Below are 15,833 nucleotides of genomic sequence, written 5' to 3'. Positions count from 1 at the left end.
CCATTAAGCTTTTGATTCACCGTAAACTGTTTTGGATCCACTGATTGGACCAAAACTAGAACAAGTGAAAATGTCACCTTGGCATTTCTCATGTTTGATAAACCGACTGGTTGACTGATTGATTCGCTGAGAAAACAGCCCACTCCTAATAAACTGCTAAATAATACATAAGTTGAAAGCTGGGTGAGTTTAAAATGCAGGTGGGGTGTTTGTGTACTTTTTGAAAAAGTCTGAGGTGCTGCTTGACTGAAGGGTTCCCTTTGTGTGTGTGTGTGTGTGTGTGTGTGTGTGTGTGTGTGTGTGTGTGTGTGAGTGTGTGTGTGTGCAGTCAGGATGGTGGTGACTGTTGGAAAGAGAGAGAATGGGTGGGAGGGTTTGAGGGAAATAGGAGTTTCAGATGAGAGAAGGAGGGTGAGGGAGAGGGGTGGGGTGGTGGTGCAAGGGGAGACATGAGGGGGTCTTAAAGAAAGAGCTGGGGTGGGGTGCACTTGTGTGTGGGAGGAGGTGAATGAGGAGGAGGAAGAGGAGGAGGGGAGGGAGGATGTTGCTGGAGGGGAAGGGAGGAAGTGGTGGTGGGAGGGTGGTTGGCTCAGGAGGGGAAGGTGGAGTGGGTGGAAAGGGGGAGAGGGGATGGGGGGTATCTCGGGGGCGGAGCTGCAGACTGTATCCCCCGCCCTCGCGCTCGTCCGCGAGCCCCTCACAATTACCTGTTCTACCAGAACTGACGCGAGCGCGAGTTGGCGAGCACATGCCACGCTGGAAGAAGAGCCAAAAAGAACTGAAGTGAAACTGCGGCTGTGCAGCACCAGGCTCCCGAGGACGATTTAAACCAATCCACCAAAAACAAAACAAAAAAACTCAAACCAAACTGTGTGTGTTTTTTAAACAAACCTCTGGAAGAGCCCACTGAGGATCTGTGAAACTCGCAAGGATGCACTTGTTGTCCGCCGGCTGCGCGTCTGCCGTCCTCCTCGTCGCGCTTCTCAGCCAAGGTAAGCTATTGTCTCACCGAGCGGGCAGCTGTGGCGCTGGAAGCCGCAGGTACGAGGGGAAAGTCCCGTACCTGCCGCACGCAGGTGCCTCCAAAACTTCAGCCCGGGGTTATCGATCACATTTCCGGAGAGAGAAGGAAAAAGGAATGTGGGTGTTTCGTAGTTATAAGTTAGTAGCCTGCAGTACAGTTTTATGTAGCAGCATGTGATTCACCAGGCTACTAACACGTCCCCTTTCTTTAAGAAAAGAAACTAAATGGGCTTCCTATGAGCCACAAACTTCGTGACCACCTCTCTCCATTGTGTTAAATTATGAATAACTTAAGTATGTAATCTGTTTAAAAAAATTAATTACTAAGTAGTTTCCTAAAACTCCTCACCTCGAGGTAAAACTGTCCTCCGCATGCAGCTCATGTCTTTAAAAGTGACTTTTCTTCTCTATAAACTGCCCATTGTGAGGTGGTCATTCTCACCCAGTGTTAACATGTGCTCAAGCCATGATGTCATAACCACCACCATGTCTCATTTTTTTATGTGCGTGCGTGTGTGTGTGTTCTGTTAACACGGGCTGCTGAGCAGAATGATGCTGGCTCACATCCTGTATGATTTATTTTAATTATGGGCTGTCTGTTAGGTGGAGGGAAGCACTTCTGACAGGCTCCTAGTAATTACACTGGGATGTGGGCAGTTGTAATGGTTTGCACAAGTGATTAAGTTTTAGCAGAGAAATTTGGAACTTTCTGTGTGATTTCAGTGCAGCTGTTGTGCTTTCAGTGTTTTTTTTTTAAGCTGGATTTTCATGATTTTGCTATTCCCTCGCTCATGGTGATGAAACCATGGCAAAGGATCATTCTTTTTTTGAAAACGTGCTCTTGATGTTGGGCGTGGTATGTAGTGTGCCTGTAGATTTCCATACAGTCTCCTCTGTCACGCCAACAGGTAGCAGCGCCATGTGTTGGTGTCACTCAGCCAGGCCATAGGCAAATCCATAGGCTTTCAAGTGCTTCCTTGGGTAGGAAAGGGGCGGAGTGGCTCATATCACCCTGCTCCCCTTCACCTCGTCACACAACGGTGGCGCCTGTTGTTGTAAATTAACACCATGCAGCACCTATCAGTCAAGCTCAGGTGGTTTGTTTGAGAGGAAACGAATGGGCTTTTTAAAGTGTTTTTGCACGGCGGTGCCGCTGCAGTGCCGTGCGCTCAGAGCACTGGAGGAGAGTGCTCTGAGTGGGTAATGAGGGCAGACTTTACGGTTGTCCACGCTGCTGTGTATTTACACATGTGGCCTCAAGTGATGGTGAAAACATGTGCGTTTGCTTAGACCACAGTTGGCGAGAAGAAGAGAGGGCAAAAGGTGAAGCGAAACTTGTCCGGTTTTCTCTTGCCAATTTGCTCAGTGCGAGCAGAATCTGCCTGAAGGTGTTTATTGAGTTTTGGATTTGCAATAAAAACTGCATCAATACTTGTAATGAAAAAACAAGCCTGTGTTTTATTATATTTGCTTCGCTGAAGGCCGAGCCATGGCTGCTACCAGACACAACAGAAGGGGGGGAGAGAGAGTCCTGAATTAGTCCTGGAACAAATATTCCAGAAAGATGCATCTGTTTTTTGTTCACCGCCTTGTCTCCACCCTTCCCCCACCACCACCGCCGCCACCCTCCTCACCTCCCCTCCTGAACAGACAGACAGTGCTCCGTGCCACAGCTGGTATTACTTGTCAGGCAAGTGGGGCTCTCCCCTTTTTTTTGCTAATGGACTAATCTGTTGAGGGATGGGTGAGGGGGTGAAGGGGTCACCCAATTTCACCGGAGATGGGTTCGCTCTCCTTTCTTTCATCTCTAACTAGGTTGTGTCAGGACTTGTCTCCTGAACGTTTTGATGTTAATTCCTAAGGAAAGAAAAAAAAAGAAAGCAGCTTTAATTGTATGTTTGAGTTACATGTAAGATTTTGTACAAGTGTTCATTTGGGCACTTGTGCACGTCTCATCTTGTTTATAGGCAGCTTCCTCTCGATGTTTGAAGACTGCTTGTGGTAGTTTCTCCTTTGAAAAGAGATTTCTTTGTGACTTGGAAAGTATTGTATTCCTTCATGCAAAATTCAGATGCATTGAAGGGAAGGACGACAACTCAAGCGAATCATGGCTTTGAATAGAAATCCAGCATCTGCACTTCACTTGCTGTCAATTTGAGGCCTAATCTCTTCGAGTGGCTGAGCCATTTGTTGATCAAAATCTGGAAATGGCCACGTTTTTGCAAATGTAGAGAACCTAATCCCATTCTGTAATCAAAGTAGAGCAAACGCATGGGAAAGGAAGACAATCTGCTAAATTTAAATGCCTAATTTGGTCCACCAAATAGGAGTAATCTGACTGGCAACATCTTAAGCCAATAAAGGGAGCAAACCTTCCATTCATCCATAATATATCTCACTTATTATAATAGGAATGCTTCAAATAGTCCCAAAAGCGATATCTATACAAGTTATTATCCTGCTGGATGCTTAACCCGTATTTGGCGGCTCATAATGTCTCTCAAAAGGCTGTGTAGGACTCTCAGTCGTATGTGTGGAGTGAAAGTGTGAAGTGGAATCTTTTCTGGTATCACACAGTTAGTGCTCTTGTGTTTCGGATGAAAAAGACCATTTTATTGAGTATGAAGTGAAGCAGATGCTATTACTCACCCAAGAAGCACAAAGCAAGTGAGATATAAGAAAGAGACAGATGTTCACACAAGAGACTTAGGTTTCTGTGCGCTTGTTTGTGTGCATCATGTGCTCCTCGGTCTCGATCAGAATAAGAAGTGGAAGTTTGAGCAGCAGGCAGAGCTGCTGCTGCTGATGGAGAGGAGGGGGAAAAAACAAAACAAAAGGGCTCCTCAAACAAGAGAGGGCCGTTTAGACAGGCGAGGTCATACTGTAAATTAGAGCAGCATTATGGTGGAGAGGCCAGTGTCACTTCCCAACGGGGGGTGCAGAATTCCTAACAGCGCTCCTGGCACCAGGACTTTATAGCAGGGATGTGAGGACCTCGCTGGAATAAGCAGTCACAACTTTTTAAACAACGTTTTAAATTCCAAAATAACTAAAAATAAAGATGGAAGTTTTGCGTGAAACTTAAAATAACCCGGGGTTACGATGAAATTAAAGCTGTTAGAGTCTTTGATGCGGCACGAAAGAGCAAAGAGCAGGGTTTCATTGCAAATCTTAAACTAGGAAAGCTCACATAAAAGGCGATCATTAACCTGCTCTACTTCTGTGAGAGGGAGAAAAAAAAAGGCTTTGGATGCTACAGTTTCTAAGAAACCAGGCCGGTGCATTAGCTTGTCCCCAGAGAAACGATGCTTATGACAAATGTGCATCTTTACCATATGGCGTGGTGCATTGGGCCTGCCCACATACAGTACACCGAGAGCTTTAGTGCTCAGTGGTGCAAAAAAGAGCTTGGCTATTTGTATTTCTAATGTAGTACAGTTCGATAGAAACAGTGTAATACTAATTTCTTTTTGGTCTTTGTCTGCTCTGCCCCCCTCACGCAGAGGGTTGCAGCGGTGCACACCCACACCCACACACACACACAGGCGCACTCCAACCACACTCTTGTTTCTCTCGGCCCCCAGCAGGACACTGAACAGGTGGAGGAGTGTGGGGAGGAAGGGGGGTGGTCTTTTTATGATTCCTGTTTGTGTGTACAGTTACCGCAAGAACAGCTTGTTCCCATCTCTAAGCTTAATGATAACTTTTCAAATTGCAGTCCTATTATTCACTTAAAGATTTTTGCAATATTTTTAATTCCTTCTAAAATGTCATTGCCAAACCAAACTTCACCTTCAGATTAGATGTAGCGCGACAGCGTCGAGAAATATGGGCGAGTGCGTGAACATGCTGAGCTTCCTACATGTCAGAGAGAGCAATTCCCTCTCTGCTGGACTAACCAAGCTGGGAGATGTATGAGTGGCTTTGCCTTGAGAAAATGAAAGGACTTGGGTGGCAGAAGTAATCACTCTCAGGCAATGACTCAATGAGGAAAAAGGTCTTTTGTTCGCCTGTGACAGTTTTACACACGGGATTATCAGTAAAACAGCAGCAAGTGAATCTTAATTACACTTTGGTGATTGGCTTGCCCTACTTTCAGAGCCTGAGTGTGCGATATATTCCATTTTTATAATCTCAGCCAAAATTGCCTTTTCAGTTGTCCATTTCTTGTTTCAATTAACTGCTCAGGTTCAGAAAATTGTTTAAATTTAGCACTTTATTGACTTTTTATACATTCCGCTTTACAACTCGCATGCTTACACTGAATAAAATAAAGTGAGAGGAGTCTTTATGATACTTTACCAGACAGATTAATGTCTCATTTCCCCCCCTTTCTCTTGTTTGTCACTGTCGTTTAAATAATGGTTTATTTGTTATCTGAGAAGAGGCACCACAGTTCCATTGTTTCAGCTATAAAGGAAGACTTAACAACATGAGAGAGCGATAACTGTGCAATGCAGTGTTGCTTCTTCCTTATTTATGCAGGAAAACCCCCATTGATGTGCACGAAGCCACTCGTGGTTTTGGTGAACGAGGAGCGGCACCCTGAGATTGGTCGGTCCTTGGTTCGGGGACAAAAAGTGAGGTTGTTTCGGTCTTTTGTCATTGACGCATCCCCCAGCTTTCACTGGATTCCTGTGGTCTCCCACTGACTGTATTGTGACGCTGGCTCTTTTTAAACAAATGAGTGTATGATAGCGACTTCTTGCTCCCGCTGCTGTCTTTGTCATTAATATGGAACAGCACACACCCCTCAGAGAGGGCACAGAGTCGCTGCTGTCGGTCCCGGCGCTTCACATGTGCAACCTGACTGGGGGGAGCGTCTCCCCTCCAATTGAAAAGCCTGTGGCCACACCCATCTTTAACAGGGCCTGGATCTTTGTTCAAATCCTCCATTAGAGTTATTGCTCTGTTTTAATGAATTCTTTGAGTGGCACCCCCTCTTCCATTAACTGTGATGTTAATGAGCTGACCTCAGTTTTAGGAATACCACAAAGGGACACATGTATATGGGAAGCCACATGGTGGCTGCTTATGTGGCCTTTGTTTTTTTGTAGATTACATTTAATGGGCTACTTTTTCCTTATTCAAATTTATCCTGTAGGTAGGTAAAAGAAAGACAAAGCCACAAGACCACTGACAGGAGAGTCTCACCACATGGGGGCTACCAGTAGCAGGATGTCCCTCCTGCCCTTAAAAGGGGGTCAGACCTCTGATATTTATGCCTGCACTCTCATAAAAACCTCATTGCTTCTTTATATATGTACAAGAGACACTGAGCAAGATAGAAGGCTTCTGTTATATCAAACCTATATTTTTTCTTTGTCTGTGGTTCAAGGGAGCCAGGCAGGTTGACACAGCTTTTGTGCTAAAGGTGAAACATTCATTCCAAGCCTCGGGCCACTAATAAAATGACACAGAGTTTTGTCTTCCCATTCATTTCTGAATCACCCTCTGTTGGCTCCAAAGCTCTTTTGCAATACTGAGAAGTTACTCTATTCATTCCGACACTGTTTAGCAGTTTTTCATTCATGAAACATTGCACTGCTCCCGGTTACGTTCCACCCTTGGGACGCAACAGGGAGGTTTTGTCTGCGTTTGACCTCAGTATTCACATTCTCGCCATCTTAAAAGCTGTTTCTTTGTGTTGTGCTGATGTCCACCATCCTCCCTTCATAGACTGCAGCAGCAGTCTGCAGTGCCTGAAGCTATCTTTGATTACATGCTGCTATGGCTGAACTTGTAAGGAGACAGGAGTTCCCATTCAGGGACGACTTCCTTTCACAGAGGATAGCAACAGCATATCCGTGATTGGTATTAAAAGCCCATCATTCTGACAGTGTTTAATATCAAACAACGGGAAAAATTAAACGAATGGCGGATCTTTCTGAGTCACCAATGAGTCAATACGCTGATGACTGCCATGAACATTTTATAACAGTGTAATACGTGCTTCTAAGATGAGTACCTTAGTCTTTAAATGAAAGAATTTTCAGGTTGTTCTAAAAAATGGTCGGTGTCTCTGTAAAGATATTCTTTGGAGGATTTCAGCTTGCACTATTTCATAGGGGTTAGTGGTGGCCGATACAGGCTCAAACTTATATCACGATATTTCAGGAAAAATACTTATGATGATATAGAGAAGAAATGCTGTAAATGTTTAATAACTGTAAGTAAATGGGGATTATTTTTCATCCTTCTTTTGCGAGGGATCCTGTTATTAACTGCCTAATTCAAAGTGTGAATTTACTAAAACAAGGTGCCAGCAGCAGCAGCAGCAATATAGCACAATAATTGTGAAATAGCAACAACATCCAGTGACACAGCATGAGTCAAATGTAGCCTTGGTAGTGTTTCTCTGGAAATTTTCAGTAAAAGTATAAAATAACCTCTTAATACTTTTGTTTAACAATGACTAAAGTAATTTAACCTTGTAACTCACCAGGACCCATACAATAGTGTCATATAATAATCTTAGGCTGACCTTTGTAACCAGCTGCTTTTCCACCGTGTCAACGCATCAGTAATTTCAATCCACTGATTGCTTTTCCTCTCACAGGAAGAGCAGTGGAGCAGTCTCATGTAGTGTCACTGAAGCAGTACAATGAGTGCTCCGGTGACACTCGGTGGAGTTATTTGTTTAGTTTTGGGTCGCTAGTATCCCCGCCTTTATAGACTGGTTTGCCCTTGATAATGTGTTTTTGCCTGGAGAGGTGAAACAGGTTTGTTGTTTCCACGTTTAACCAGAACATTTTTCGCACATTTTTTGGAAAGCACTGTGCTCAACAGCAGCAGACACATCCCTCTCACTCTCAGACATGCCTGGGCTCATCTCCTTGTTGTGCACCCTAAGAAACATAAACACATAATGCTATAGCAATAAGACATTTTTATATCATGTAAAAAATATATACCAATATATACCAATATTATCGCAGATGATATAATATGGAACAACCATATTAGGAGATGTTACCATAAGTATCATAAGTACTGTAGGTACTGCAGGCAGTACACATACCAAGGCTGCAATTCTTCTAGAGCTGAAGGGGGCAGCATAGGTACACTGTCCTTGTATGCTGAAGAAGACGGATGGCCACAAGCACAGGAAAAACTACACACAGAAGAAGGTGACTAGGTGACCCAGTAAGAGTTGGGTGATAGTAAAAGTAAAAACATACATACGATGCTAACATGTTTTTCATACCCAACAAATAAATACTTCCAATTTAGCAAAACAGGCAAATACCAGCATCCAGATTTGTTCGTTCGAAAAGATCCAAAGTATTATCGTTCTTACGTTATTCTGAGACAGTATTGTTAGCTAATGTTAATGCAAATAACATTATATTTCATAGTAATGTTACTAGGCTACTCGGCAACCATCCTGGCACTGTTCTGGGACCTCCTCTCCTTTCCACCTGCATATGTGGAGTAGATAACAGATACGACACTGATTAAGTCAGAACCACCTTGAACGGAGGATCTGGTATGAAAAAGGGTTGAAAAGCAGTTTGCAGAGGTGTAGCAACACTGGACAGGCAACAGCAACTCAAACAGCACCTCTTAGAAGAGTTAACCAATTCTATTTTTGAATGGTATCAGCTTAACCACATCCTTATGCGGACTGGTATGTAGATAAGCTGATATCGAGAACTGCTGCTTTGTAGTGTCTGAGAACTAACGTATGCTTGATGAGAAAAGTTCCAATGCACAAAGATTCAGAAATCCTTTTAATGTTACTCTGGTTTGTCAAATACACATCAAGGTTGCCACTACAATAAGCAAACTGAAACCTGAGGCAGTTTAACACTTGAAAAGTAATTAGACAAACTGAAGTAATTAGCTAAACATGAAAGATAAACATTTAAAACTGTTTACTGAAATTATATGCTGAATTATATATATAAAAAAAGATAAAATAAAGGGAAATCCTAAAACATAAATCAGTCCATGAAGTGAGGATGTTGTGATTTCCCTTCTGAAGTTGAGGCCTTCTTTCATTCTAGTATGTGTTTCAGTTGAGACTTGTGTTTGGACCCCTGGGCATGCATCTCCTAATGTGCAGCTGCCTGGAAAAAGTTAGAAGAACTGTAATCCTCACACCAGATTACAGTATGTTACTCAAAACTGTTTTTTTGTTAATGCATCTGCAATTGCAGCAATGTTTCCTCGCATTCAGCTTCAATTTTTATTCAGAGGAGTCAAGTGGTGGGTTTTTGCGTGGCAGCTACCCCTCAAGCGATGCTTTGGCTGATGCATGACTTGTTGATGTGTTAGATGCTTCGTGATAAAATGCTCTGCTTTGCTGTTAAGTATTCGGCTGTTCTGCTGCCAGACCTTACGAGGAAGGTGAAGAGATGCTTGTCTGGTAATTGGATGCAGTACTTAATTTTCTAATGGGACGACTTAAGAGGTCAAGTAGCCTTGTGTTCCTGGAGAGAATTTCAAAGCATTAAATATCCCACTGGTGCAGTTTAAATACATATAATTGACTTGACTTATCCTCTAAATGCAAAATTCTCTGCATGTATCACTTTTAATCTTACTGTGGCTTTGCTGTAAAGTGGTCACAATGGAAAACAGCGGGGATATTTAATAGTAAACTCACTATTAGCTTGTTAACACTGGCCCTTGTCACATAAAAAAATTGCATTACTGCTATTGCTGGCTAGACTAGAATGAGGATGTTGCTAAATGAGCTTTGAAGTGTGTAATTTTGAATAATGAAGAAGCCAGAATCCATTACCCTGCCATTCCTGTCCTCCCTCATACAAGTAGAAGCTATAGAAGAGATAACACATCATTTCCTCTTATAATGATGCCAAGATTTCATTTAAATGTTCAGGGTCAAACAGCAAAAAAATTAATAAAAAAATAAAAAATTGAGAGCTGAAAATAAAAGCTATAAATGTAGGTTTGGGATGTTTTGGTTGAAGCCTAATGGATTTTCGACTCCTTTTCATGAAAATCTCAGGATTGATTGTCTTATTGTGAAGGGCTTGCCAGAGCATGCTGATTTATAAACAGAGCCACCACCTATGGATGCGCTAAACCAAGACAACATCACAGCCAGAGTTTGTTTTTACAGGCATATTGGTTCAGAATACAATATTTCCCAGTGGGTTTCTAATAATTGGACAACTTTGTTACCTTTCTCCTTGGGGCAGCATTTGTATAGATATCATGGTTGAATGGCTATATTTCTTTTTGTGATGTCTCTTGTGTAATGCATTTTCGCGTCACAGGTCATTTCATCGCCTAATATGCATGTTCTTTATATTACCAACAACTGAAGACAGTAAAGGCCTTTTCTTTTTGTCAGTCTTTACGAAGCTTAGCAGTGCTTTGGCCCAAATACATCAACATACGTCGATGCTTGTAGTAACAATACCAGCAGGTGTTTAGCACAAATAATAGTTCTTTATATACTTGTCAACACCCTTTGCTGATGTCGGCGCATTATAGAAAGGAAAGGATTCACCAAAGAGACACTACATGCACAAAAGCATTGGGCTGCACTTAATCTTTTAATTGTTTTGTGTTTTTAGCCTCATAGCCACAGGTGTATAAAATCAAGCACCCGGCCGTGCAGTCTGCCTCTGCAATCATTTATAAGATTGAGTCATTCGAAAGAGCTTACTGAATTCAACGATTGTACTGTAATAAGATGCCACCACCAGTCAGTTTGTGAAATCTCTTCCCCCCCTAGATATTAAGTGGTATCACTGCTAAATGGAAGCATTTAGGAACCACAGCAACTCAGGCACAAAGTGGTGCTGAGCCACATGGCGCGTAAAAGGCGCCAGCGCTCTGCTGACTTCTTCTGGCATTAACATCAAAAACCGCGAGCTTGGTGGCATGGGTTTCCACGGCTGAGCAGCTTCTGCAGGTGTACTGTGTAGGGAGCCCAGTATTTTTGTCCATATAGTGTATGAGTAATTTCCCATTTCCTGCTCAGTCAAAAGTCAAAATATATTTGCTTTAGGACCTTATTAGATAGAACATTTGCATATTGGTCCATTGGAGAAGATGGTGCCATCAAAAGTTCAAGCCACCTAATAGCGTTACTGATACTTGTTCATTGGGACCAATGCAAGTACTGAGCTTTAGGAAGTAATCACTGCCTGCATGGGTATTCTTTATACATACAGTATGTATATAATTGCAGTAGAAGTTACTATATATTGAAGAGGACAAAAGACAGGTTCACAGGTTATTATCTTTTTTACATTGTGCATATTTCATAAACCACTTAGCAGGTCTTTATAGAGGTACCCCTTGCTTCTACACCAGCTGTCATGATACTCTGCTACATGTGCTGCAGTATTGTAAAGACTGCATATTTCACAACACCTTTTCTGAATTGTCTTCCTGCATCATGTTATGCAAACAACAGTTTAGATTGGTGCATATTGGGCGGCAGACACCCTGATGTGTAAGAGGCCAGTAGGGTTAGGGCTTGTTAGAATATGTAACACAAAATGTATTTGACAAAGATATCGTGTATGTTTGACATTAGATGGTGAAAGTCAGCAGCCTTCTCTATATATCAGGACTGAATGGTGAAGCAACCTACAGACAAGCCCGGTGTTTTTGTTCAGTTTTAAATCATTTTTTGGACTTCAAGGGAAGCCTTCACCCCCGAGACCTTGTTTTTGTCTGGCCGTGAAGCAGAAGCAGCACATGGCTTTGGAGGACTTTCTGAACAGTGTGTTGACTCACTTTGCTTGAAGGGGGATAGTCTGTGCACAACATTCCCATGGAGACTTTTGTTCATGAGCTCTTCAGGCCACATTGCTCATATTTTGAACACCTTTCAGTAGCAGAAGAGTTGTTGGCACATTTTTGCTTATTGACAGGTTTTTTTTGTGAAGCGGGATGTCTCGCTGCTGCCAGTACATCTCACTATCTGACAGATCTGCAGGGCTTTTTTATGCGCTTGTTTGGGATGTACCGCACAGGACAAGAAACAGAGTGAGGTTGGGTGGGAAGCACTGCAACCATAGGGTGGATGGTTAAAAGCACTTAGCTTGATGTATAGCTTCTCCTCATGTCATGATGGAAGAAGAAAATGTAATAGCCACCGCTAATGAAATTATTATGCCTTAAAGGTCCTTTGTAACCAAGATGACTGTGACATATACTGAATTACATCAACTAAGAGCGGTTATCTCATCTCATAGAAACAAAAGGCACAAACAAAAGAACCAGATTTGGCCTGTTGTGACAGTTTTATGTGTCTTTAGACAACAACAAAAAAGAAGTATAACACTAATGGTGACCTTGCGTGGACAAAAGATAAAATGCATTTTGGATGTAGGTGAATTTTTTGCATATATTGCTAATCTCCAGCCTTTCACAGTCCTCCATCAAAGTGGACGTTGGTCCAGGGGTATTAAACGTGAAACCACACAGACTTGATGTGCAAGCAGGTACATAATCCTTTGTATGTATTATCTGCATTCCATGTATTCCTCCCACTGCTCTCCGCTCTATTTAGCCAGCAGAGGCTTTACGACCCCCCTAGAGTCAAAAGCTGAAGCAGGACACAATTTGAAACCGTCATGCACTCTTAATACCAACCAGGCTGTTTGGCTCATTGGAATGGGGAACACTGCTTGCTCTGTTTCACAGTGAAGGGTTAGAAGGTCAGTTCTGTCATTATGAGTGCACAACAGCATACACGACTCTTTGCCCAACTAATATAAAAGTATCAGCCTTACCGCGGCAATTACCGGAGATGAAAGCTACAAAAACCATCTGCCGAACAAATGGAAATACCTACCTGTTAATATTTTCTGTTGTTTACAGCGTAACAAGACATACATTATTGATACGGCAAAGTAGGTGGCGTGAATTAAATTCATGCAATAATAAAAGCACTGCACATATTTCCATTCATCATCCATTTTGAGTTGGGAAAATATTAGGCCATGCCTCATGCAGCATCTAATGAGGCACTTTAAGATCGATAAGTGGATGCATTCTTGTTTACCCACGTAGAAAAGGTATGATTCCTGGCCTGATTTGCCTCCCCTCTTCTTTTTTTTCTTTTTTTATTTCCACTGCTCCCATGAGAGGCTGTGTGTGGTTTGTTGCCAGGATGCTTCAAGAGGGGTGTGTTGTGGCAGCAGGTTTGATTGGTATCCTCAGGCACCACCTGAAACTGTAATATGGTCATACAGATGGCATAATAGTAAACACAACTGCTCCCGCAGGATCAATGGGCTACAAATGTTCAAAGGATTTCCTGCTCAGGGAGGTGTGGGGGCTGGGACTGGGTGGGGCCGCTTTTAGAGGAGAGGGAGCACTTGTGGGACAGGCAGTCAGGCAGGCGGGTACTTGAACAAAAGCTGATTGCAGTTGTGTAAATAGTGGAATCTGAAGCTGCCAGCTGGGGTAATAATTCAAAATAATAATAAAAAAAGATCATAATTCACTGAATTAATTACTAGAATGAGGATGCTTTTAGTCTGATGACTCAGTGGATGTTTCAGTCTTGACCCTCCAGTTGGGCTATGTCGGTTTGCATATGTAATTTGCTGAGCATGAGTATCAGTGAGAACTGCATTGGTGATTGTCATCATTAATATGCGTCGCAATGGGCAAAAGAACCTCACATGCTCCCAGAGCCCAAAACGCTGTTTTTGTTCGATGAGCCAACACTCCAAAGCCAAAAGGATATTTATTCACAGCGAAACAAAACAGAGGGAAGTTGTGAATTGACTTAGCTGACTGGCAGAAATTTAAAAACGATCTACTTTGATAATTCATATTTAATACCAGTGCTCCCTTTTCTTTCATATTATAGTAAAATGTTGATTTTTTTTGACATTTCATGGACAAAACAATTGTTATAATAAGAAATCTAATTTAAAAAGTGTAATTTGATTGTAACAATGAGCAGTAGTTGTAGTCCTGATTTAAGCCTTGGCCAGGGCTAAGTGACTGTTAGAAAATGTCACATCACTACAAGATGTTCTGTGAATTTTCCTTTTTTTTTGATTAATAAGATTGAAGAAAATGTTAAAAACTGCCATTTCCAGAGCTCAAGGTGACATCTTTAGATTGCGTGTTTCTCCACCAAAGATATTCGATTTACATTTACATAAAACTGAGGAAAGCAGCAAGTCCTTAAACTTCCATGCTGAAAGCAGATTTTAACTTGACTAATGACACAGACAGTGACTTGCCTATCAAAATTGTCAACTATTTACTTCTTTAGTTGAACTCACTCAATTGGCCACCCGTCCCAGAACCAGCCTGGCTTCCCTTTCTTCCCCCTCCGTTGCAGCATGCTGTGACTCCAGAGGACCTTTTTATGCTATTAATAAAACTGATTACAAATGATGTTCTGCCTCCAGTCCAGACAGCAGACACTTACCCTACAAGTCAGTCCTGCTCTAGTTGGCTCAGTTGCTTGAGGCGAGCGAAGCTGGCAGGTTTATGGCCAGTATGCAAAAAAAACTGATACCTCCTGTCTGATGTGATACCTCTTGAAGAGACCTGGTGAAACGACGAGCACTTTGATGTCAAGAAGGTTGTTTTGAATGTGTCGGGAATATTTTAAAGCTCCCTGTTAACACCTCTCACTGGGAAGGGGTGAAAAATCGAGGACGTTTTAAGAATTTGAGGATTCATTCCTTGTGCTTAGATTTGCAGATATCAGTTCAGACTTGTCAGTAAATTCAAAGCTCGCTCTACCCATTAATGTGAAGAGCTACTCACTGCTGCCTCCATCACTTCACCCCTTTAAACCTTAAATTTGTTTTATTAGACTGTAAACATTTATTTAATTATCCGTGTGACTATATTTTGAAGCCTTAATTGGGCTGATTATACTTTCCTGTGAGCGCTAGAGGGGAAGAAGGGCTGTAATTTTAATTACATGTGCTAAAAATAAAGTTTTCCAAAAGCAAGTCCTACCCTCGGAGAAACCACGTCCGCTTATCCAGGCCTCATCTCAAATGCAGGCGAAACAGCATGAAACCGTAAGAACCATGTGATCAGATACCTGTTATCACAGCTGCGATAGATTCAGGAGTGTAGCAGGAGTTGCTGAAATCCAAAATTATGAAGTAGGAGAGCAAATCAGAGCTGCAGATGGTGTTTTCGGGACATATGTTGCCTCTCATGTTATTTCTACTACTTAGCCACAGCACAAATGTGGGATTCTTTACCATGCATGGGTTTCACTTGTAAAACTACCATGTGTTTCAGCACGGAAGGGACCAACAACTGGCAAGCAACAAGAGATTTTAAAAAAGTCTCTGGATTTGAAATGAAGCGCAACTTTAGGCCAATAAAATAGAAGGACTCTTATTAGCGTTTCAGCAAGTGCACGATTAGCCAACTTAAATTCAAAGCCTGTGTGATTAGGAGCAGAGTTGTTGCATGTGGATGCAAGCTCATCATTAGGCATGAGCGAGCAGGACAAATTCAATAATGCTTGTAGGATCCTTCAGTTTAATGAAGTTTGAAGGCTCCTTGGCATATGAGAATGTTATCACATTTAAATGGCTCAGAAATAATTAAAATTGAATGACTAGTTTCTAATCACACGTCTGAACTGCCTGGATTGAGAGTTAACAGGCTTCAGCCTTGCTGCGCACTACACAAAAGCAACATTTGAAATAAACTCTTACATTTACCTCACAAGTCATTTCTGCTGTGTTTTTAAATGAGAAACTGAATGTTGAACTTCACTGGAGGAACAGTTCATTTTTGAGTCTTAAATGTGTTTAAACACATTTCTTTTCTTTTTTTTTATGCTTCACTTTAACCCTACGCCTCTTCAAATGCCTTCA

General features: G+C 42.1%; 1 protein-coding gene across 2 annotated transcripts in view; it reads left to right on the top strand.

The window, feature by feature from the left end:
- The first annotated feature begins 660 nt into the window (after positions 1–660).
- alcamb (activated leukocyte cell adhesion molecule b) overlaps positions 661–15,833 on the top strand; it is a 45,881-nt gene continuing 30,708 nt past the window's right edge. For both annotated transcript variants that reach the window (XM_005459600.4, XM_005459599.4), the window contains exon 1: positions 661–992. In XM_005459600.4, coding sequence (XP_005459657.1) covers positions 932–992 — 61 coding nt within the window. In that variant the 5' untranslated portion in view covers positions 661–931. The remainder of the gene's footprint in view (positions 993–15,833) is intronic.

This window comes from Oreochromis niloticus, linkage group LG14 (genome assembly GCF_001858045.2).
Source record: "Oreochromis niloticus isolate F11D_XX linkage group LG14, O_niloticus_UMD_NMBU, whole genome shotgun sequence".
NCBI classification, from domain to species: domain Eukaryota; kingdom Metazoa; phylum Chordata; class Actinopteri; order Cichliformes; family Cichlidae; genus Oreochromis; species Oreochromis niloticus.
The sequence above is the reverse complement of the archived record's forward strand: the minus strand, read 5'-3'. Positions and strand labels throughout refer to the sequence as shown.